The 25,939-nt window shown below is 36.7% G+C and overlaps 1 protein-coding gene across 1 annotated transcript in view; it reads left to right on the top strand.

Annotated features, from left to right (window-relative positions):
* The window catches only part of Nop60B (dyskerin pseudouridine synthase 1 Nop60B), a 149,846-nt gene that overhangs the window by 37,112 nt on the left and 86,795 nt on the right, over positions 1 to 25,939 (top strand). Inside the window, exons 2-4 of the mRNA XM_090375081.1 lie at positions 6,378 to 6,427; positions 16,016 to 16,102; positions 25,366 to 25,707. Coding sequence (XP_090231207.1) covers positions 6,378 to 6,427; positions 16,016 to 16,102; positions 25,366 to 25,707 — 479 coding nt within the window. The remainder of the gene's footprint in view (positions 1 to 6,377; positions 6,428 to 16,015; positions 16,103 to 25,365; positions 25,708 to 25,939) is intronic.

Raw genomic sequence — 25,939 nt, 5'->3', positions numbered from 1 at the left:
TGTTGAAGTTATACGATAAAAGAAATTTCTAAAGAATAGACAGACATAGTCAGAAATCTATTAACCGACTGACATTAACTTGAAATCATAGACAAAGCATTGTCAACTTTGTATGACACTTACCCTGTTTTCAAATTTTTAATAGAAAACTGTCAAAAATTGCCTTAAGGGCTATACTAGACAGGGTGTTTCTAATGTTACATTGGATATCACCAGCGACTCACTTTTTCTATTCCCAGTTTCAAGTTGGATGTATTGCACATTTATGTATAGTGTTGATTGCAAGTAGAAAGCGAAAACGACTATGGTGGCTTCATCCAGAAAATTCAAACAGATTAAAAACATGTCAGTTTTATATTATGTTTGAAATATACAGGAAGTCTCCCAAGTTTTTTTTTTTTTAATTTTTTTATTTTACAGAATGTTACAGTTTTGACGAACTTCTAGTGTTAATTAGTGAAAAAAATGCAGAATTCTATACCGTGATCCGGAAATCAATGCCAATGTTTATATCTATGCTTTATGTGCTGTTCTGACAGGCCAACTCCCACTAATCAAAATATTTTTGAAATGTTTTCTTTGTAAAATTATTTCTACCCTATTTGGTCCTTGAGGTTGTCACAGACATTCTCTCAGATATGCCAGACAAGCTGTACTTGCTACCTGGGAGTCTAAACCGCTGATGGAACTGATATTCGGGTGACATTCAGTTCAAGTGGACCCAATTTTGGCGAAGTCCGGACGGTCTGTGACAGTCAAATCCTCTGGTTGCACCTTCACGATGGTGGGACTGTTAATAATCCTGGGTATAACCAAGCGCATGCTGGGTGACCACCCAGGTGTGAACCAACGTAAGCAGGGGTCGAGGTGTGGCGCCACACCACATTGAGGAATGCCGCCCCTCTGTGTTACCAGGCAGTACTAGGTGGTAGATGACTCTCATCAACCGGTGCAATACCACCACTTTGCTTATTGGAGGCTTGAAGTGGGGGAACCCATGTTTAGTCGCCAGAGCCAAGTTCCGGTCCACCCTTCCCCATCTCTTCCATCATGCATTATGATTGATGACTTCTGAGGTTATAATGAGCATCGTGGCGAGATCCAATCTTCCTTACATTTTGGGGGCACAGTTCTAAAATGGTGTTCGTAGGCCGGCCGCTAGTTAGTACACTGAACCGAACCTATTGGTAACTCTCTAGGTGGCTTCCAGATCAGCTAGTGTATAATCTTGCTATCTCTACTCTGCCAGATAGTGACTGGAAGGAGTCCGAGTAGTGTGTATTCGGGAGCATTGTCGAGGCCACGTTATGTCAAGGATCTGGGTATATTGTTACCATGTGTATGCCCTATCAAAAATTTCATTACTTCATACAGCATGTCCCACCCACTTTTTCTTACTATTGAATACACCATGAATTGTCAAACTAATAGAGTAAACTTATCTGCGAAAAGATCTAAACCTCCCAAACACTTCCTAATTAATTTCACAAATATATGTGGTCTCAATTCTAATCTCAACAATGTCCATTTCCACTTGCAATCTGCCAAACCCCATGTTCTTTTTCTGACAGAATCTCGGTTATCAGTTGATTCAACTACTGCTCATCTGAGTTGCCCAAATTATTTGCTGTACGATTCCTTTCGCCTCAAAGGTGGTACTTGTGCATATGTCCTTTCCAATATTCCCTGTCAAAGACTTGGTAATTTGGAATCTCCTCTTTTTGATCTTCTCTGGCTTAAAATCTCTCTACCTCATTGTGTCAAATTCATCTGTTGTCTCTGCCGTTCTCCCAACTCCACTAATCACTTCGAGCTCTTTGACTTCCTCTCTTTGCAACTTTACTTTCTCCAGTCCAACTTTCCTAACAGTGAGGTAATTTTCCTTGGTGATTTTAATGCTCTCAACTCCGGATGGTCGAGATGTTGAGGCTTTTGCAATTACTAATGACCTTGCACAGATTGTTCATTTACCTACAAGAATACTGGACAATCCTAACCATACAGCCAACACACTTTATCTTTTTTTCTCACAAACAACCCTTCTAAGTACACGGTTGAAGAGAGAGGTCCTTTAGGCACCTCAGATCACAACTTGGTGATTGTTTCTTCTCTAATGGAGCCTTTATCTCATGGCTATTCCCAACCTCGTGTTGTTTGGCACTACAAGAATGCAAAATGGGATGACCTGTGAGATTTCTTTTCTTTGGTCAGATTACTGTTTCAAAACTTCTGATGTCAACGTTTGTTCAGACCGTGTCAGTGAAATTATTCTTGCAGGAATAGAATCCTTTATCCCACACTCCACTTTAAAATATCATCCTTTATCTAAACCTTAGTTTTCCAATAAATGTGCTAAGGCTGTTCAAGAGAAGAGTGTTGCATATCGTAATTGGCTTGTTTCTAATTCTTCAGTTTCATTTTCTGCCTACACCCAAGCTTGCAACAATTGTAAAGCAGTTATTAATCAGTCCAAACTAGAGTTTAAACAGGCTAAGAGTAGAAAACTTGCTTCTTGCACTAATGATTAGCCGAGCATTCTGGTCTCTTGCCAAAGCTATTGGCCGCAACTTTTGCCCATCTCTGCTCCCACCTCTGTCCAAGCCAGATGGTTCTGTTGTCACTTCAGCCAAGGATAAAGCTGACCTGCTAGCATCCCATTTTTCTTCCAACTCGTGTATTAATGATCTTGGTAAAACACCTCCCACCATTCCCAACACCCACCATTCAATGCCCCCTGTGGTCTTCCATCAAAAGGATATCAGAAGGATTTTGATGAATCTTGATGCTAAGAAAGCTCCAGGTCCTGATGGTATTTCTCCACTTGTTCTCAAAACCTGTGCTCCTGAACTTACTCCTATTCTTTGCCGCCTTTTTTTTACTTTCTTATTCCAAAGATGTTTTTCCTTCTGCCTGGAAATTTGCTCATATCCAGCCAGTTCCTAAAAAGGGTGACAAATCCCTCCCATCCAATTATCGTCCCATTGCAATTATTTCTATTCTTTCTAAAGTAATGGAGAAATCAATTAACCGCCAACTCTTAAACTATCTAGAAACCTTCTGTCTCAATCGCCAGTATGGATTCCGTCAGTGTCGATCCACTGGTGATATTCTTGCTTGTGTTACCCATTTATAGACTAATTCAATGGAAAAGTTCAGTGAAGCACAAGCAGATGCTCTTGACATCTCAAAGGCTTTCGATCGTGTTTGGCATAAAGGTCGTCTAAACAAGCTTCCATCTTATGGTTTGCCAACTGTTTTTTGTAACTGCTTATCCAGTTTTTTCTGATTGCTCACTGAGGGTGATGGTAGATGGCTGTCTTCTAACTTCTCCACTAATGCCGGTGTTCCCCAAGGTTCAGTTCTTTCCCCCACTCTTTTCCTCTTGTATATTAATGACCTTCTTCCATCGACTGGAAATCCTATCCATAGTTTTGCTGATGATAGCACATTGCATTCCACTTTCCATTTTGAGAAACCTTGCCCTGCTCAATCAGCTTTAACTTCTCGAAAATCTGCTACCAATTCCTTAAATGCCGATCTCCAGGTAATTCTCCAGTGGGGCAAAGACAACTTAGTTGATTTCAATCCTTCTAAAACTCAGTCTTATCTTATATCTTACAAAAAGAATTCTTCTGCTCCTATGCTTATCTTTGGTGACACTCCGATTTCTAGGCAAAATGATATCTCTTTTTGGGATTGCTGTGACTTCTAATCTCTCTTCGCACAAGCACATTACAAATATTGCTTCCTCTGCATCTAAAAGACTTGGTTTTCTCTTTCGCTCTTGGCGTTACTTTTCTTCCAAACAGTCGTTCACTCTGTACAAATTGAAAATCTGCCCTACCATGGAATATTGTTCCCACATCTGGGATGGTGCTCCCAAAACTTCTCTCAGGCTTCTTGGTTCCGTTCAGAAGAGGGCAGTTAGGTTAAGTAATGATTCATCTCTAAGAGTCTCTCCACTTGCTGTCTCATAGACGTACTGTTTCTGCTGCATGCCTCTTCTACAGATATTTCCATGGGCACTGTTCTTAATTGGCTTTTATAATTCCCGCTCGCTCTCTCTCTTTCAAAACAGTCCGAACATCCATTTACTGGCCAACTCCAAACTCACAGAACCAACTTTTCATCTTCCTCGTTTATTCATTCAACTGCCGTTTTCTGGAACAACCTTCCTGCATACTGTATTTCCTGAAAAATACAGTCTACAGAAGTTCAAGTCTAATGTCAACAAATATCTTCTTTCGTCTTCTCAACCTCCAATCCAAGCACGGTACTAAGCACTATAGGTTCTAATACCTCTTGTTTGGGGTTTACATAAGAAAAAAAAAAAAAAATTCTTATTCAGAGATTAAGATATTTGTAAGACTTGGTGTCTAAAGGGTTTTGATTTTATTGCACAGGATTGCTCAGAATAAAACACCTATGATACTGTGTTCCCACCACGTGACATTATTTCCAGGTGGAATATTGACAAGTACTCTCCATCCATTTGAAGCAGAAAACATTGTTCTCCATTACCCACGCTGTAATGGATTACTTTCTTTGTAATAAAGGATTAGCACTGTTTGATTTTACAAAGACACTTCGCTTGTTCAAAGATACCAGTTTTCCAAGTATGTAATGCAGCTAGCAATAGAAATATTTTCTTGAAATTTCGTTAAAGATCAAATATAGATCCAGAAAACTTAATGTACCGATATTGTTCCCTATGTTATTTTATTTGGTTTTTAGGAGCATTAGCAACTAAGGCCATATTGCTCCGGGGAATATGCGGTGGTCATTCCCTGACCTTTCCGCATCCTTCGTATTTGGTGGTGACGGGCTCGAACCCCAGCCTAATCAAGAAGCGTGTGCTACGCACTGCTGCTCCTTCCCACCTGGCTACGGAGGCACCTATTGTTCCCTAAAAACAATTACAATAAAACTTTTTTTTTTAAAAATCAAATGCTCATTGAGTATTACATCCGTTTATGCCATTTCCAGTGTGGCTTCCAACAGGTGAATATTCTTGATTTTAAGTTAACGGATGCAATGCACATTGAAGAAAGGGAGTACGATCTTGCGTTTTTCAAAAACAATCTGTTGTAATTCTTTCGGTCATGTTTTTTTATCAAAGAAACAGTTACCCGCATTTTTTTCTTTTTTTTTTTTTTTGTATTACGCTGGCAACGATGCTGTACTTTGCAGCTTACATTGCTTTCACAGTACTTAAATTGCTTTCATTGCTTTCACAGTACTTAAAAAAAAAAAAAAAAAAAAAAAGTGACAGAGAGAGAGAGAGAGAGAGAGGTTGTAAAATTATTTCTGATACAGAATGACACCAAATTTGTTTGAAACAAAAGGTTCAAAATTCATTTTGGAAGAAGAGACCGCATATGATTATATTTTGTTAATACCAATATTAGTTGTACGTTGCAGTGGATATTTTTCAGCAGTTTTCAGATTAATGTTTTGATTTGGCATAATATGGCCACAGATGCCGATGCGCCTAATGAATCCCCAAATAAACAAAAAAACTGTTTTGATTTTATTAATATTTAATAATAATAGGGTCCTTTATTAACTTAAATTATATAATTCTTGATTCCGTACACAGATAACCAGAGAAATCTACCAATAAATTTTCTCTGCAAGTGAACAAACTTGTATTTCATTACAAGTAGAAACAGTCTAACAGTCTAAAATAGAAGTAATATTTGTAATAAATATAAGATTCAGAACTGAGCTTTCTGATTCCTCATCATTACTATGTAATGATGAGAGGAATCCCAGTTTGGAAATGTCGATTTTAAAATTTCAATAGCAATTTGCCTTTATTTGTTTGTTGGAGTTGGCTTTTAATGATGTATTATACAAGGGAGGCCTCCTTTCCACCTCACAAATTCACAAAGTATAATAAACAAACTAAGGCCAACCACCCCATATACAGGGAGAATGTTTCCTCAGGCTATACAAATGCCAAGGCGTTCGCACTTCATCCCTCCAATGGTATTGTTGGAGGGATGCAAGCAGCAGTGGCAGGCTTTCAACTCCAGCTAACTTCGTTCAAAGTGCCTGTCTAGTATGCATGCCTTTACCCTCTGCTTGTGAAACTGGGCATTGGAAAGCATTGCCGATGCCGTGCTTTAAGCACACGTCTAGTATAGCCCTAAAGCATAGGAAAAGCAGAGTGGTTTTTTAGTGGTCAGAGAAAAAAAAAAAGCTGTGCAATCTGAACTTTTTCCATCAAAATGATTATTACTAACAAGTTAAGTATTATACAGATACCTACTGCTTTTTATATATGATTCATTATTAATTCATATAAAATAACAGTACAAGTGATACATACTTAATTTTTAATTATAAAAAGTAATACAGCTTTTTTCTTTTAGAAATTCGTTCTCCAAAACATAAAGAGAAGAAGAAAAAGAAATCCTTGGGGGCAAGTTATTTTTCCCTCTCTCACTGTTTGTTCTAATTTACATGCAGAATATTTCAAGTGAATCATTTTTTTATTTAGGTTTTTTTTATGGTAGTTGAAATTAACTAAATGTTTTTCAGCGTGAACTCTGTATCTATTCTATTCTGTTATTTTATTTTATTTTATTTATTTATTTGTTTTTATTTTTTTCCAGTAGTGGCATCTTGTTTCCTGTTTGCAAGTTTGTCAGTTGATAACCAGTATAGAATCCTATATTCAATGTACTTCAGTGTGCACACTGGATTACAGACATTAGACTTCCATAACAGTTCAGCTTGGTTAGGTTCAGAACACTTGCAGCTCGGTGAACACTTTTGTTCACTGAAATATTGCATGAATGAAACAAGTGCAGAATTATGAATATAGTTTTAAATATAAAAACATTACGAGTAATGATAATTATAGGTAATTATCATTATTGGTAATATCAAATATCCGATTTTTGAAACTGGAAAGTTCCAAAAATTAAAACAAGTTGCAACCAACTTTTTATACCACAAGATGCCACCAATTCAATACAGTATTGTGCTGTACAGATTAAAATGGTGATTAAAACAGTACTTGGAAATTGATGATTTGCTATACAATATTTCAAAATGGTGACATTGTGAAATCCAATTTTTGTTTTAATAAAAAGACAATGCTGATATTCAGTGGTCTTTAACAAGATTTAAAACCCACCCTTAGTTTAAATAAAATAAGGATATAGAAGAATTTATAATTATTTATTTTATGAAGTTTGTGGACTGCTGCATATGGCCAGTCGTCTATCTAAGGCGTCACTTCCTCTTAAAGAAAAAAGTTTATGCAGCAAAAATAGATTAAAAAAACCTGGAATATAAAATTTTATTTGTGACTCAAGTTAGGTATATGCAGCTGAGGATTAATGTAGCAGTGCCCCACTTTTCATGGAAAAGAATTAGTATTCTCAACATGTATATATGATTTTTACCTGCCCAATATTTTACTAATTTAGGATATTGTTTTGCACTTATTTCTACCATTTGTACAGTAGGGCTCAAACACAGTCATAATGGCAACTAAGAAATCCACCTCAGCTACCGGTATTTTACAGGTCAGTCTAGCAACTATGAAATTGAACTGCCAGTTTTCAAATTGCTGTGGCCTGTATCTTGCAAGGATTGGCAGGAATTACAATAAATATTCAGTATAATGAATTCTTAATGCAGATGCTAAACTATCAACGGCATTATTTTATGGGGAAAACTTTTTTTTTTTAATAGAATTTTTAGTTCAATTTAAAGAACAGTCATTAGCATTAGCATTAGTAGAGGCATATGATGCAAGAAAGCAAGCTTATTCAGCATCAGCAAAAAAAAAAAAAAAAACACACACACACACCACTCCCATTTCACCCCTCCGTTCGTTCGAAATACCTGTCCAGTTGAGCTTTAAATTTGTTTAGGCTATCAACTTCAACAACAAGTGATGGAAGTCGGTTCCACCAACCAACCACCTGCTGGCCAAAGGCAAATTTCCGCACATCTATCCGACATCCGTCCTTCAATTTGAATTTATGCCCTCTGAGGTGATTGTTCTGACCAAGATGAAGAATCCCATTGGCATTGAGCATGCTCAAACCATTCAAAGCCTTATACACCTCTATCAGATCACCTCGCCGGTGCCTAGTCTCCAGACTCTGTAATTTGCAAAACTTAAGCCTTTCTTCGTAAGATTAGTGAATGGAACAACCCTTTGTTCCATTCACTAATCTTGTTGCCCTTCTCTGTACCCGTTCCAGCAGCTCTACATCCTTCTTGAAATGAGTCCTCCAGACCTGTATACAGTACTCAAGATGTGGCCTAACCATTGCCTTATACAAGGGAATAATCACCTCCTTATCCCTGCTAGAAAAATTCCTGTATATCATTGACAAGACACCATGAGCTACTCTTGCAGCTCGTCTGCACTGCCCAGAGAACTTCATATCTGCCTGCACAATTACCCCCAGGTCCTTTTCATTCTCCACCACTGTCAGTGTACTACCGCAGAGTTGATACGTTGTTCTGGGGTTACTGTTTCCCATATGTAGTACTTTACATTTGTCAATGTTAAACTTCATTTGCCACCTCTCAGCCCATCTGTTCAACCTTTCCAGATCCTGTTGCAGCAGCATAGCGTCAGTAGTGTCCTTAACAACCCTGCCAACCTTTGTATCATCTGCAAACTTGGACATTAAACTTGATATCCCATCATCAATATCATTCATAAACACCGAAAACAACAACGGACCCAACACTGAACCCTGAGGAACTCCACTAATAACATTAGTCCACGTTGAGCAGTGTCCATTGATTACCACTCTCTGTCTTCTGCCACTCAACCATCGCCTTATCCATAGCAGCAATTTGCCTCCAATGCCACATGGCTCCAATTTGTGCAGCAGTCTTCCATGTGCAACAGTATCAAAAGCCTTTCTAAGATCCAAATATATAATATCAAAGTTATTCCCTGCATCCAGTTCTTTTGTGACTACACCATAGTATCCAATCAAATTGGTCAGGCAAGACCTGCCCTTAACAAAACCATGCTGCGTCTGAGCTATAACTGAATTCTTGTCTAGATGATCCTGCAGTGCTTCTTTAACCAGTGCCTCCATTAATTTACCTGGAACAGAAGTTAAACTAACAGGTCTATCATTACTTGTGTCAGCCTTTGATCCTCCTTTGTGAATTGGGGTCACATTTGCACATCTCCAGTCTATGGGTACCTCCCCTGAGTCCAAAGAAGCTCTCATAATTATGGCTAGGGGTTTGCTTACTTCCTTTGCTGCCTCCTTTAATATAACTGGATAGATCCCATCCACCCCAGGTGCCTTTTTTATGTTTATCCTCAACAATCTCTCCTCCACTTTCCTCTCAGTTATTACAAAATCATCCAGCTCACTGCCAATTTTTACTTTACCTACATCATTCTCCTTCCTGAATAACTCCTCATGCGTGAATGTAGATGCAAAATACTCGTTTAGATTGTTAGCCACCTGAGCAGGATCCTCAACTGTTGAACCATCAATATCCAGTGGACCAATCTGATTCATCCCTTTCCTTCTTGAGTTTAAATATGTAAAGAACTCTTTTCTGTTTTTCTTTGCATCCTTTGCCAAGGATTTTTCGTTGTCTGCCTTTGCCTGCCTAATCTCCTTTGTGACTTGGTTACAGACCAACTTATATCTATCATAGGCTTCCATGTCACCCATTAATTTGTATGTATCCCATGCATTTTTCTTCTCTGCCACATGTCTCATTAGTTCATCTGACAACCATTTAGGCCTAAACCTTGAACAATATTTCTTAGTTGGTATGTAAAGCCTGGTAGCCTCCAATATTAGTTCCTTGAATGCTTCCCATTTTGAGTTTGCTGTTGGTAACATCATCAGTTGGTCCCACTGTATAGAATTTAAATACTGTCTCAGACCATCATAGTCGCCTTTACGAAAACAGAAACCCTTCCCTTTACCTCTGGTAGTTACCTCCTTGAGTAAATCCCAATTCAACACACTGTGATCACTGCCACCTAGTGGTTCATTTATCTGCAGATTCTTAATGCATGAAGAATCACTACTGATAATCAGATCAAGAGTATTGCTCCCTCTTGTTGCCTCACGAACATGCTGATGTAGAAAACAATCATCCAATAAATCCACAAAAGCCTTGCTAGTGTGCGAGTGACCAACCCACAAATTCCAGTCAATATCTGGGAAATTAAAATCCCCCATTATAAGACTCTCTGATTTACTGGCCCACTCTATTTCCCTGTACAATATCTTATTATACTCATCAGAGTCATTAGGCCTATAGCACACTGCTACTCACAATTTTGATTTCCCTATGCTTATGTCACACCAAACTGACTCGACACTGCCCTGTCCATCGATGTCGACTGGCTTCACTTCCTTGGACTTTGTGTTTCTTAACTAATAGCATAACCCCTCCTCCCCTCCTGTCCTGTCTATCCTTTCTATACACGTTGTATTCCCCAAATTCCAGTTCCGCATTACTTATATCTGTGTGACACCACGTCTCTGATATCCCAACAATATCTGCCTTTGATGTTTTGAGCAATACCTCAAATTCATCAAATTTATTTACCAAACTCCTAGCATTGGTGTACACGCAGGTATACATGCACCTGTTTCTATTATTAGCTACCCTAACACAACCCATGTGTTTACTTGTACCGCAATGACTCCCAGCAGTCTCTGAAATATCCTGCATCTTGTTTTTCAGGCTTCTGCTCATTTCAATAGAAGCAGTGCAAGAATCACTTCCACCTCTGCCAGTGGCTACTGTTAATCTATTAGTCCTTGTATCCCCCCCAACTAGCAGTTTTCCGACCCACCTAACACTGCCTCGACAGCATCAGCAAAAATTCTTGCACCCTTTCTATTTAAGTGTAGTCATAGAAGGGAAGTCATAGAAGGGATAAGCAAAGAAGAGTTGGTTCAGTGAGTTTGCAGTATAACTATACATGGATGTTGACTAATTGACATGTGTTCAAATTGATTTGGAAGAGAGAGGTGGGTGCACAGATGCTACTTCAGAATAGTGCCCATAGAAATACCTGAAGAAAAGCATGTAGCAGAAAATGAAGTCAATTATTGGTCTAATCTCTGTTCTTAAGGAGTGTAATATGGGGTTTTGAGGGTACCACCCTGGATGGAGGTACAGTATTTTGTGGTTTTATCATTTAAAAAAAAAAAATAATAATAATAATAATAATAATAATACCAAGAGTAAAAGAGAGCCTAGGGTTTTTGTACCTGACTATACCATTCCACTGTTAATGATGTGTAATATGTAAGTTTGTTACTTGGAAAATTATGGCCTTTTATGTTTATGAAAATTCAAAAAGTTGCTGACCTGAGATTGTGAAGTGGTATTGTTACATTGTCTGACCATAGCCAATTATAGCCCTTCAATTGGCCTTCAGCCTTAACAGGGAGTAGTGTCGTTGGTCTTAGTAGTGATTATTAAGAGGGTATGGTATAGATGCCGGTTGTAGTGGCATATCATTTGTATGGGTTGTTTTTCTGACGTGTTCTGATTGCATACACGAAACATCTAATGTGATCCATGTTACCATGAGATGAAAAATTAATAATTTGAACTTCAACTCCATAGTGTAAAAACTATTTTAAAAATGTGTTTATCATCCAACTAATTTAGTTGACAAAATTCCGCATTTTTCATTGGATTGTGCAATGGCATGCATCTTGAAACAAGCATCCTACACAAGACCATGGCCAGGAATTGGAATTTTAAAGGTAGAATTTGTTGTTCTGGAAAATTGGACTGTCTTATCACATTCTGTCATAATATAAAACCAAATTGTATATTGTTTATCATATACTTTTTTTTTGAATATTGTTTTCTTAGATCTCAAGATTACAGGTTAAGTTAGTATTAGCCATGTAGTGCTAGGAAGCCACAGGCTTTTGTTGCACCAGCTAAAAGAAAAGCAAATAAAACAAACTACTTATCTGTTTCCCACAGGTAAATATCCAGTTGAGCACTGGCCTTAACTACACACAGAAATATAATTAACAACTCACTGACTAAAAGAAAACTTTGTACAATCCAGTCTAAACCTCCTTCCCATTAATTTGCATTTACAGCCCCCCTAGTTCTTGATCCTTTATAATGGTGAAAATTTAACCTTCATTTTAATAATAAATTTCCTGTTTATACTCCGGCACGACAACCAAGTCAGTAGAGTTTATAATAAATCGTCAATACAAATATTTATCGTATTTAGTAGTCACGGGCTTGAACCCCAGTCTACTCAAGGAACGCTTGCTATGCACTCTGGCTCCTGACCCTCACAGAGCCTTATAGACCTCAGTCAGGTCTGTTTATGGCACTTTGTTACCAAGATTTGTAGCTCACATATTCAATCTTGCCTTATATGGGTGCTCTTTTGTAGATCTTATCAAGTAGGTTGCCCATCTTTAGATCAGTTCAAGAAGTTCATTGTCATTTTTTTAGATGCCGTCTCCATACTTGTACATAGTGTTCAAAGTGTGATCTTTTATGATTTCCATCTTTACAAGCAAGTGTTCAATAGGTCATTGATAGAACATCATGTTACCCTCCTTGACTTCACTCTACACTTCATGTCCATCCATTTTAATTTAGCCCCAGCAAATATAAAGTTTTTTTTCTTCTGTGCTCTTAGTGTAACACCTTCCATTTTGCAGCATTAAAACACAGCTGCCACTTTTTTAATCATCCTGAAGGAGTATGTTTGTTGGTGACCATTAACAACACTTTCAGTCTTCAGATCATCTATATATTTTGACATTATGCCTTCTATCCCTTCATTGATGTCATTTAAGAAAATCAAGAACAGTGGTCCTAGAGCCCATTCATCCAGTATGAATAGTAATTGTTGTACACAACCCTCTTGCCTTGCAGCCACCCTGTAGTCCATCTTACCTGTAATCCCAACATCTTCCAGCTTATACAGCAACTTCTCACGAGGGACGGAGTCAAATGCTTTGCTAAAATTCAAATACAGTCAAAATTATTTCCTACATCCATCTAATGAGTGACTGTTAAAATAGTTAAGTTAAACATGATTTTCCTTTACCAAAACTGTTTTATTATTAATTCCATTTGTATTCCCTGTATGATCATTGCTTCTCTGATTTTTCCTCCATTGATATCTGTGTGATTGTTCTGTAGTTAAATCACTTTGCTTTTAGAACTCTCCTGTATGTATTGGCAACATGCTGACACTTATCCAATCCAAAGGAATTTCTCCCAAGTTCAAAGTTGACCTGATAATTAACTTGAATGGTTCAATGCACTTCTGGATACTTCCTTAAATTATTTGGTATGTGCCATCGACTTTGGAACTCTTTGGACTCTCACAGCTAGCTTCAAGTGTAAGGCTTGTGAAGGAAGGATTTTCTTCTGAAACAGGAACAGCAAAAACATCTGGTTCAGCATTCTTAGTTCTAGAGAAGCACACTTCTTTTGAAAGCTGAGGATGCTGTTTAGAATTGTTATTAACTAGAAGGGAATTAATGGATCTCCAGCAAAAGAATGTCTTGACAAGGATATTGTACATAAGGTTTTGGTTCTATTTTGGATGTGTGATTTCTCATTGTATTGGAAGAATCCTCTCATAATTTCATTACTAACTCCAAGTAGAACACTTTCACCATTGTCTAAAAGGTACTTTTCTAAGTTGTTTATATGGACCACTTGAGTAGTACAGGAGTACCTCATGTTCCTAATTTTAAAATTAAAGCTTGACAATTTCTCAATCACTCTAAAAGGAGCCCCATTCTGTAGGACATTTTTTCTGTCAATTTGTGCTTCAGTGTAGATTTAAGAATAGCTAATTTTCCATTTCTGATTGGTTCAAATTTTCTAGTCTTATTCGCATAGGCTCTGTTTCTCTCATCAGATATTTCACTATACCCTTGGATGGTATTAATAAGTGCAAATTTATTTGACATATTTTCTAGACTCAAGTCTATTGCCAAATCTCATGTCAGTTTATAGAGAGCACACCATTTGGTGAGACAGGATCATATATCCATAGAGGATACAAAAATGCTTCTGCTTCTCTTGCTCTTTCTCTCTAGTATGTATTAGCACCGTTTAAACTCTTGTCATCGTACATTAAAGAAAGTAGGTATTGGAAGTGAGTTTTTGCAAAAATTATTATTAACACTAGTATCAGTGAGCTAAGTTACTGTCATAGTCTGTATAATTTACAGTTAAGTTGTCATTCCATATACTTTGTGCCCTCTATTGGTCAGTAGCTTTCTTCATCTGGTCAGTCATCTCTGAAAGTTTTGGCTATGGCACTATCAGCAGTGTTTTGATCATTGTGATCATACTTGTAGAGTTTCTTGGAGCTAGTCATTTCAAACTTTATTTCCTCAGCTTGTCTAGCTTTATTAAAGGCATCATTGACATGCATATACTACTTGAGGATAGCTAAATGAATTTATTCAGAACATCCTAAATAAGAGGTAGAAAATTACTATTTCAACGAAGTTGGAATCTGTTTCACAAATAATATTCTCAAAGAGAACAAGTTCAAGCTATTCAGAAACTAAGTTGAAGTTTCACCATTCCTTTGCTATGAGGAAAATGCTGCAGGCAATATTTACCTAACTTCCTGCTACATGCAAATTCCACAAGAGCTTCTTCATTCTGTATAAGTCTATCTGGGTGCTGGCAACCATATGACAGAGTCTGGCCTTTCCATTGAGTCTTGACTGGATTACAGGCACACTGTTTTTCGTCCAATTTGCTGCTTCCCTCCACCTATGAATCTCAGAGAAGAAAATATTAATTATATATTCAGGGTCATCTCCCCAAAAAGGAATCAAAGGCCTAGGATTGGAGTATAAAATTTGAGACTTGGGTAAAATAGTATTTATTCTTGCATCAGTTTGTTACCATTACCTAGTTGAACTTGAAATGCTAAATTAAAACTAAATATGAAAGTTATTACATGAAAAACAAAAATAGACTGACTATGGAATCAGAACTAAGATCCTGGCATAAACTGCATTGAATATGTATTACTGAATCATGATTCAAGAAAATAATATGGCAATATCTAATAAATAATAATAACATACACAAAGTATATTTGAGGTTCCCACTTAAGAGTTGCAGTTCTGTAATTTCTGTATCAGTGGTGCTGTTGCTCTCAGAGAAACTTGAAAAAATTCAAGCAGTGCAATAGATATACTACCATTCTGTACATTAGTAATCAACTATTAAACAAATAAATGATAAAGGCCTGTGGTACTGGATTCCATGACTAAAAGAAAATAACAATACAGTATACATCCAGTGACAAATTTTAATGACTAAAAATGGAGTTTTTTCAGGGTAAACAGACCATTTCTTCAGCATTATAACATATACAGATTTAACAGAATATGGACATTAGAGATAAATTTAACAGATACAAGAGTTGTGCATGCTCTGGTGTGTACATGGCTGCATGACTGAACATTCATATACTAGATTGGCATTCATTGTTGGTACATGGGCATGTGTGGGTTTGCTGCCAGTGTTTTGAGCTTCAAGACAGTTGATTCCAAGGTAAGGTGTAGTCTTGTGCAGCGATTCAAGGTTCTTGAATGCAATTCAAGGACAAAATTCTTCTCAGTATCAAAAGTTTGGAAAGCACTGCATTAGTTCATGAAGACCAGTGACCATTAATAGCCACTCCATGTCTCCTGCCTCTTAATCATCCCGTTATCCATACCAGTAGCTTATCCCCCTTCCTTTCCCCCCTCCATTATTTGTGAATTTCAAATTGCATTTTCTCTGAAGTGAGGAAAAGGTCACTAATTTATACCCCCAGTAAATGTTTGCAATAAATAACTTTACACTGAATAGAAAGGTCTCATATAAACATTGTAGTATGAATAAAATTGTAATAATCTCTACTCTCACATTATTATTATTCCACAAAATTTTGAAATACATTTAATGTTTATTTAAAATTCTGGTGTGTTGCTGCTCATTACAATGCTTTTGGTTATTTCAGGAGATCCAATCTGAGACTACATTCAGGATTGAACCTTCTGAAAAGAAAGGAGAACTAAAAACAGCCCAGTGGCCTTTACTGTTAAAGGTGAGTTATGCTTTCTTATATGTTAGGCTTGACTTTAACTGCAATTCCTGTCTCCCTTTCTATAATCATGAAATATTCCTTAACATTTCATTGTGTAAGTTAATGTATGAACAAAGGGAATGTCAAAGATTTTAAGGCTACAGCAATAATACTGATGGAAAAGAAAAGCCATGCAGTGAAATGTAAAGTTTTTTTTTAACTCTAAGTTTGCTATTGGATTCAGCAAAGATAATAGGAGGATGATAAGAAAGATGGAAGAAGGAAAGTTTCAGGAAGGGAAACAAGGAATGCAATAGGTGTGATGAAAATGTTGACACAAAGAGACACCTGGCAGTGAATAAAGCTGAATCATTCTGCCTGGGGCTCAAAAATGCCTTGGTCTGGCACTGCTTGAGACCTTAGTCCCTTCAGATCAGTAGTCATTTATAACAACCCTTTGCTTGCTATCATTTAAGGTGCCTCTGTAGCCAGGTGGGAAGGAGCAGCAGTGCGTAGCACACGCTTCTTGATTAGACCGGGGTTCGAGCCCGTCACCACCAAATACGGAGGATGCGGAAAGGTCAGGGAATGATCACCGCATATCCCGGAGCAATACGGCCTTAGTTGCTAATGCTCCTAACAAACAAATAACAAGCTATCATTTAACCAACCTTTTGTCTGCTATAGTAGCTTCTCTCCATTGTCATAACATTCCAATTTATATAAAACGCATTCATGTGGAACAGTATCAGAAGCCATACTGAAATCTAAAAATACTATGACAGAATTGTTTGCATCCATTTCTTTCATGATAATATCATAATAGTCTATGAGATTGTTTAGGTATGATTTTCCTTTAAAAAATCTGTGCTTTGTTTCTTGTATAATTCCATTCCCATTAGGTGAATCTGCAGTATATTTCCTAATTGTGGATTTCCTGATTTTTACTCCCACAGAGGTTAAATTTGCAAATCTGTATTCATTTTGCCTTTGGAATCACCTTTCTAAATTGGAGAAACATTTGTACATAGATCTCCAATCTAATTAGCTATCAAATATAAGTCCAGAAGTGCAAGTATTATAATAGATAGGAGCTTGGCAATCTGCCCTACTGTTTCCTTTAACATCACAAGATGTATCCCATCAGCTCCTCCACCATTTTTCGTATTCAAGCATTGGAAGTTTTTCTACTAGTTTATATTCAGTGATTACACAGTCAAATAGATCCTGTTGTCTGAAACAGAACACTGATTCTGTCTACTAAGATTTCTATCTATTAATAGTATTCAGAGACTAATTCCATTAATGGTTTAGAATTGTATATTATAGTCTAAAGCTGAGAGGCTAATTTGGTAATGAACATTCTGAAAAAAATTCTAATGTTTATTATAGGGTTAAATTTTTCACTATTTAAAGATTGTGTATATTGTGTTGTTATTTTGTGTAGTTTTAGTAAACTGCATTTCTGTCTATTGTAAAAAAAAGTATTAAATATAATGATGCCAATTTTCTGAATGATGTTATTTTATAGTAAAATTTCACTTATTAAATTTTATTAAATTTCTTCCCATTTTATATTAAAAATGGGAAGAAATGATCTCTTTAATATCAGCATTTGATAAACCTTCCATAGTAAAATTCAGAATAGTAGAGTCCATGGCAGACATCTGATTCCACTTGTTCTAAAAATGCAGTAATGTTATTTATCTATCTCTTAAATTTCCTATGATCCAATGTGTAGGATTATGGGATGTTGCTTTGATCTGGACAGTCTGGTATTTGCTCAATTTATGTATTGTACAAAGGGTACTAGGAAAGTTTTGCAATACAGCTTTGTTTATTTAATTTTTTCAGAGTAATTTCCTCTACATTCAATACACCTCTCCATCCTCCGAAACCAATCTTTAAACCAGTTCTGCCAAGTTTCACTAGGGAGTAAAGCACACTCGTTGTCCCAAGCCCGTAGAAGGTCCTCATCACTGGAAAACCGCCTCCCTTTTAGCTTCATTTTCACATGCGGGAACAGTGCAAAGTCGCAGGGAGCAAGGTCTGGACTGTAGAGAGGGTGCTCGAGAAGTTTCAGTCCTGTCGTGGTCAAATATTCTGTGCAGGCTTTGGCGCGGTGAGCTGGAGCATTATCATGATGGAGGTACCAGGTGTCCATTCTTGACTTTGGCCGCAGGTTCTTCATAGATCCAATGACTTTAGGCAGGCATTGTTCAGTATACCACTTAGCTGTGACTGTCTTCTGCGTGTCCAAAACGACACGTTCCACAATTCCACTCGATTTGAAAAATACAGCTATCATTTTCTTCTTTACAGATCGGGATTTTCTGACAATTACGGGTGTGTCGTCATCATCAAAGACCCAAACTTTGTTTTGAGCCTTGGTCGGCAGATCGTAATAGTACAGCCAAGTCTCGTCACCTGTCACGATGTTGTTCACATACCGAGATTGTCCCTTATCAAACTTTTTTTAACATCTCCCGGCACCAAGTCACACGTCGTGTCATCTGCTCTTCAGTCAGTTGATGGGGCACCCAGAGAGAACAAAGTTTCTTCACGTGCAAATGATCTTGCAGAATCGAACGGGACAACGAGTTCTCCCACTCAACCATCTATTATTCACAGCAGTAACATGCTCTTAATGTTACCTTGCTCCGGTTTTGTTTGTTAGTTATTTGGTTTTTAGGAGCATTAGCAACTAAGGCCATATTGCTCCGGGGATATGCGGTGGCCATTCCCTGACCTTTCCGCATCCTCTGTATTTGGTGGTCACGGGCTCGAACCCTGGTCTAATCAAGATGCGTGTGCTACGCACTGCTGCTCCTGCCCACCTGGCTACAGAGGCGCCCCTTGCTCCGGTGTGTACAGCAATCGTTTACATGCGTAAGTATCAAACGCATTCTTGAAATCCAAGTATATAATATAAATATTTTTTTCCCCTCTAGTTCCTTTGTTACTGCCTCAGTCAGATTGTTCAGGCAAGATGCCCCCTGAACAAATCCATGCTGTGACTGCAATATAATTGCATTTCTGACTAGATGGTACTGCATTGCTTCTTTAACCAGTGACTCCATTATTTTGCCTAGAACAGAAGTTAAAGCTAACAGGTGTGTAATTTCTCATATCACCCTTTAATCCCACTTTGTGAATTGGTGATACATTCGCACAACTCCAAAATTCACTCAATTAATACAACACAACTTACACGGTCCACATTGACTTTTCTCCCAAAATGAGCAGGATGATCAACAGTTGAACCGTCGATATCAAGTAGACCAACGTGATTCATCCCCTTCCTTCCAGTGTTTACAAAGAGGTCTTTGTTGTTTTTCTTTGCATTCTTTGCCAAAGGTTTCTCATCTGTCTTGGCTTGCCTAACCTTCTTTGTGTCTTAATTGCAGACTAGTTTATATCTACCGTGGGCTTCTATATCACCTGATAATTTATCCACATCCTATGCATTTTCCTTCTCTGACAAGTGTCTCATTTCACCTGTCATCCATTTATGTCTAAGCCTTGAACGGTATTTCTTAGTTGGTATGAAAAGCCTAGTGGCTTCTATAATTATTTCTCTGAATGCTTCCCATTTAGAATTTGTTGTTGGTAATATTGCTAGTTGGTCCCACTGTATAGAATTTGCAAACTGTCTGAGGCCACTTAAGATTTGCAAAAAGTCTTCCTTTACTGTTGATGGTAGTTACTTTAAGTAAATCCCACATCAATATGCTGTGATCACTGTTGATAATAAGAATATGAGTATTGTTCTCTCTTGTTGCATCTCTAACATGCTGCTGCAGAAAATAGTCATCCTGTAAATCTACGAAAGTCTTAGCATGTGAAGGAACAACTGACAAGTTCACGTTAGTTTCTGGAAAGTTAAAATCCCCTTTATAAGACATTCTGATTTAGTGGCCCACTCTATTTCTCTGTACTCATTATTATACACATTACAGTCATTCAGCCTATAACACACTCATATTCACATCCCCCCCCCCCCCCGGCATTATGTCACACCAAACTGACTCTGCATTGCAGTGGCCACCTGCATCAACTGGATGCACTGCTTTAGATTTTGTGCTTAACTAAGAACATCCCCCCCCATCCTGTTTGTCATTTCTGTACACACTACTCACCATATTCAAATTCCGTATCCCTTATATCTGAGTGACACCACATCTCTTCTCTTCCAATGTCTGCATTTGCTGACTTGACCAGTGCTTCAGATTTGTTTACTATGCTCCTAGCATTGATATGTAAAAGTATTCATGCACTTGGTCTTAGTTTTAGTTACCCTAACATCCCGTGTATTTACTCGTTTCATGATGTGACTCCGGCACCTTGCTTTCAAGGTTGCTTGAAAGCAAGGTGCCAAGAATAGAAACTTCTATTCTCATTTCAAGAGAAGCACTGCAAGAATCGCTTTCACCTCTGTCTGTAGCTATTATTAATCTATTAGTCTTTGTATCTCTTTCCCCCCCCCAAGCTAGCAGTTTTCCAACTTGCTTAACATAGCCTCGATAGTATCAACAAATATTCTTGCATCCTTCATATTTAAGTGTATTTTGTTCCTGTAGAAGCAGCTTCTCCTGTTAACAAGCACATTGCCCGATACGTGTTAAGTAAGTCTGTAGATCTCTTACTCTTAATATCATTAGTGCCAATTAGGGCTTACAATACCGGGATCCTGGTTATTTTTTTCTGGTATTCAAATCTCCGTATTGATACAAAAATACCGGTTTTTCAGTACTAATTTAAAAAATAATTATCCATGATTTATTCACATAAAGGTTATAAAATCAACAACCATAAATCATTAATACTGCTAAATTTGCAAATGAGGTATTGTTATACTCAGTACAAATGCAACGGAAACCTGAAAGGGTCATGATACTGTAAGACATATCTTACAGATATTTCTCTTAGTAAGTATAGTGTGTGTGGAAGTAAAACACTTAAGGAATAACGAAAACATCATTACAGAAATATTTCCATAATGATGTTTTCGTTATTCCTTAAGTGTTTTAGTAGGCCTGGTAGTGCAATTAAGGAATATGGTGAACAATAGTAGGGTGGGTGCGGAAGGATTAAAATTAAAAGCTTCTGAACAGTAGTTTATTCCCTCTATTACACTGCTACTTGAGGATGCGACACTTAGTGCATTTTGGGAAAGGGTGTTGGTATGGAGCAGTACAAAGGTATTGTGTATGAACAGGTGGTCTTGAGGTAAAAGATGAAAGTGTTTCATTGTGTGGGGAAAATATTCTGTTTTTCAGACCAAAGGAAGAAGAGTGAGTTTAACGACTATATGTAAATACATGCAAACCCCTCTGGGGTTTGCACATAAGCTTGCATATAAAATAGTACAAGAGGGCGATTCAAACTTGCAATCAATTCAATAGATAAATAGGGTTTTGCGGTTGTTGTTCGTAGGGGTTGTAGACTTCCAGTGGTAGTTCTGGGTCCGGGAGTGTCCAGCAGTGACTGGGTTCCACCAGGCATGTTCCTGTGATAGAAGTTAATCTGGAAGTTGAATAACAAGCGAGATAGTGCCCTGGCTTCTACTACTGCTGTGGTAATTTCCTTCAATATTAACAGAACTGTTTCCGAAATTCTGAAATAAGACAGTACTGGAAGAGCTATACAGCAGAGATGCAGAGTTCAACTAAGAAGAAGGAGGGGGGGAGGTAACCGCACTCTGTGGAAGGAACCCACACAAAAGAATCCCACCATGAAAGAAAAAGAAGGCAAGTCCTCTGAACTGTGTTTTGGAAGTGGTACTTAGATAAAGTGGGAGATTATTTTAGGGTAAAGTTGAAGAAACACGAGAAACAAGGAAATGCTTAGTATTGAGTTGTTTATTGGTTGAAGTTGTAAAGAAAATTGATATTGCTAAATTAAGAGAGATTACATGGAATTATTAGTATTAAGTTAGCAACTTATGGATTGCTGTTGTGAAGAGGTTGATATTGGTGATTAAGAGAAATATGAGGAAGTGATTAAGATCGAATTAGTTTAGTGTTTGAAGCTGTAGAAAGAGTTGAGATTATTAATTTATAGAAATTTTATGGAAATGATAGCATATATTAACAGATTAAATGAGAAAAATTAATAGCTTATATGTAAATGAACACCAGTTATGTATTGTAAGTAGATTTGTATGGTAAATGAGTTTTGTTTTATATTTGTGTCATTGCTCTTGAGAAACTGACAGCTCATATATAATATATATATATATGATATATTTTGTTAAAAAATTCTCATTTTTTAACGCAGTCAGGTAGCTTGTGGGGCTTAGTGCTTGAGGGGAGCCGCTGTACAAAAATCATAACAATGGCCACTGACGGTGATACTAAGGTACAGGGAAATAAAAATTAACAAATAAATAAATACTATCTCCCCCCCACACACACACACAACTTAGATTTGGTTTGCTCACCAAGCTTAACTGTCAGTCCCTTTCTTTCGTACGGATATAGTGCCATAAAAAAGTCAAAAGGTACTATTTTATTTTTGATAAAAAAGGAAATAAGATTTTTTGAAGATGAGGGAATAAGCGGGGGGGGGGGGGTTAAACTGCAACTCGTCTACTACTATCTCAGTACAAAACATCAACCAGTACAGAATCCAAAAGGACGTTTCTGCCGCTAATTAAATATGTTTAGCTAATTAGATCCAGTTTAAATGAAAACGCTATTTTAAGAGCTGACTTTATTTAGACAGGTAGTGTGGGTCCTTATTTATTTATTTTTTTTTTTTGGAATACCGGTATCCCAGTTTCATAAATTAAAAATACTGGTATTAAAATTTTGACTGGTATTGTGAGCCCTAGTGCCAATGTGTACAACAGTATCACCTTTTGTGCCCTTAAAAGGTATCTGCTCTACAACATCAACTTTTGTCCCTGGTAGACATACCGTGGTCCTATTCTGCTTATCTTTTTTGCACAATATATTTCCTGTACCTACTGTGTGACCAGTGCATTATGTCTTGCGGGTTACTGCTGTGTTGCCTAATGCACAAGTGTGAGCTCTGACTTTAGGTTGGGCAGTGAGAGCTTTTTGGGGGTCCCATATTAATTCCTTCAAGGGCATCCTCCCTACTTTCAGGCTCTCGTAAACCACCATCCAAATACTGAGTTGGCACCTAATTTCTTCACACTTTCTAAACTGGGCACACACAAAGACATTGTGTATGTTCCCCTTGGCTGTATTATTACTACACTAAACTACTATGCTAAAATGCAATAAATAATTCTATTCTATTTACTAGTTATGCAGCAATAATACATACCTGAAGTTTACATTGTATATTACACTATCAATTTTACGTAATATGTATTTCTATATCAAGTTTACATTATATTTATTTTGCTATAGCAATGTTTGTAAAGTTATAAGTAAATTATAATAGATAATAAAATTATCTAATTATGTCAACCTATGTGATTCGAACTTTGGAAATACCTACAAGGTACTTGTTTGTCACAATTAAAAACTTACAATTTCACTACTGTGCACTATACAAGTTACGTGATACTATATTTGCATAAAATCATCGATTCAAAAGTTCTGAGTATTATGTTGTATATTATGTATACTGTGAGATAATATTAAGTTGTTAAAATACACATGTATTGCTATAAGTTATAGTTTATAAGCCTCTTCTAAGACTGACTCTAAATATTGCCTATATCAATACAGAAGCAGTGGTGGCAGAAGTCTACTGTAGTGGGTTTTTTTTTTTTAAGCAATTACAATCACAGAAATTATTACTACAGTACTAATTTTAATTCAAAAGTTAGAAAAAACTCATTTATATCAAGAAATAAAATTCCACTGTGTGACTCCCGAAATAGCTTCTAGTTTGGATAATCATGTCAGCAGAACTATCTGTTCTAATTATGTGTTACTGTCAATCCTCAAAGATTGTTTACATGTAAATACTGATGTAGAAAATTTTAGTTCCTTGGCATTTTATTACCTGTCTTGTAAAGGACTAATATGGTTCATTCCTTTCCTTTCCTTTTGGCATTCATGTATTGAAAGTTCTCTATTATTGCACTTTGCCCTAATTTTTACAAAGTGTTGCTTTAGCATACGTACCCTCTTGATAACTTTATTACACATAAATTTATGCTTTTAATGTTTGCTGTCTCCTGATAATCTAATATTGATTATATGCAGCTTTATTTTGTGTTTCTATTAGCCGTTCGTTACCAACTTTTATCTGCCCTTACATGTTCGCATCCACCTATATTTGAGAGAATCCATTCAATATGTTGCAATTTTTGGAATGTTGAGAAACAAGATCATTGCAGAGTTCTCGACTTTCTCAAAATTCATAAATAATGGTTGAAGAGAAAGTCTGTAAAGTCATAGCTAAAAGCAAACTTACTTTTGAGCTGAAAATCACAAAAAACCTTAGTTTAATCAAAAGTTTATTCAATATATATAAACTACACTGAAAACAAGCAAAAAAACAAGATTGTAGGCCAATTTATAAACTGATACCCCAGGGGCTCTTATCTGGTGAGTATGGACTTGGCACACCCAGTATCCTGAACTGGATATCATCATTCTTCTCTTCCTTGGTGATTCCTTTCTACTTCTGATTCTTGCTCTCTCTCTCTCTGAGGGTAATTCAGAATTTTTTTTTTTTTTTTTTTTTTTGCTGGTGCAGCATAAGCCTCGGCCTTCCTTGCACCTTATGCTAATAATAATAATAGAAACCAAGCATTGCTGCTAATAGTTCAGTCAGTGTGCTGACAGATTTAAGCAGTCATTAATTTCAGGTGCATTTACTTTTACAGTACTCATTTTTTGATTGCCCATATGCATAACAGCACATCACTTGTAATGCCATGTGGTGCTTATTTGCATCAGAAGCAATGAACATGTTAAATAATAACTCTAGAGATATAAAGTGACTAATGGCTTTTAGAATTATTTCTCTGAACCTTTCTCATTTAGCATTTGTGCTTATTAAATTTACTGTTTACATTGAATAGAATTCAAATAATGCCTAAGGGGTCATCATAATTTTCCTTGAAAAAAAGTACTTATCTGAGCACTGGATTAAGTATTCCTTAAATTGTTTATCCAAGTGGAACATTCAGCTTTACCCTGCAGTTTTGTTTATTTTTAATTTCATATACTTGTGTGAATTGACTAGTTGTGGCTGAAGTAATAACTTTATTTTTAAAAAAATAATTTTAGAATTGTTTTACTTTATTAGATAATTATATAAACAATAGCTTGTTTTTTTTTTTTGTGTTTCAGAACTTTGACAGGTTAAATGTGAGGACAAACCACTACACTCCTGTTCCATTTGGTACTTCTCCACTTCTTCGAGAACTCCGTGATTATATCAGTTCGGGTTTCATAAATCTTGACAAACCTGCTAATCCTTCATCCCATGAAGTTGTAGCATGGATTAAGCGCATCTTAAAAGTAGAAAAGACTGGACATAGTGGTACACTTGATCCAAAGGTTACTGGTTGTCTTATTGTTTGTATTGATAGAGCAACGAGGCTTGTGAAATCTCAGCAAGGTGCTGGAAAGGAGTATGTTTGCATTTTTCGGTTACATAGTGCTGTTAAAAATGTTCAGGATATTCACAAGGTATGTGAATGAATTTTAAACAAAATAAGCCAATATTTTGATTTAACTATCTTAATTTATTTGCATTTCTCTATAAGTGGCATGGTGCAGAGGTATATTGGAATTATACTTGTAGAAATTATAATTATTTATATTGAAACAGAAAGTTAAAATTTTATCAACTTAAATCAGAATAAATATTTGTATAATTTATCGATAATTCAAAATTGTATACAATTATGATGCTAAAAGT

This window comes from Mastigoproctus giganteus, chromosome 6 (genome assembly GCF_048544385.1).
Source record: "Mastigoproctus giganteus isolate SK-2022 chromosome 6, ASM4854438v1, whole genome shotgun sequence".
In the NCBI taxonomy this organism is placed as follows: domain Eukaryota; kingdom Metazoa; phylum Arthropoda; class Arachnida; order Uropygi; family Thelyphonidae; genus Mastigoproctus; species Mastigoproctus giganteus.
The sequence above is the reverse complement of the archived record's forward strand: the minus strand, read 5'-3'. Positions and strand labels throughout refer to the sequence as shown.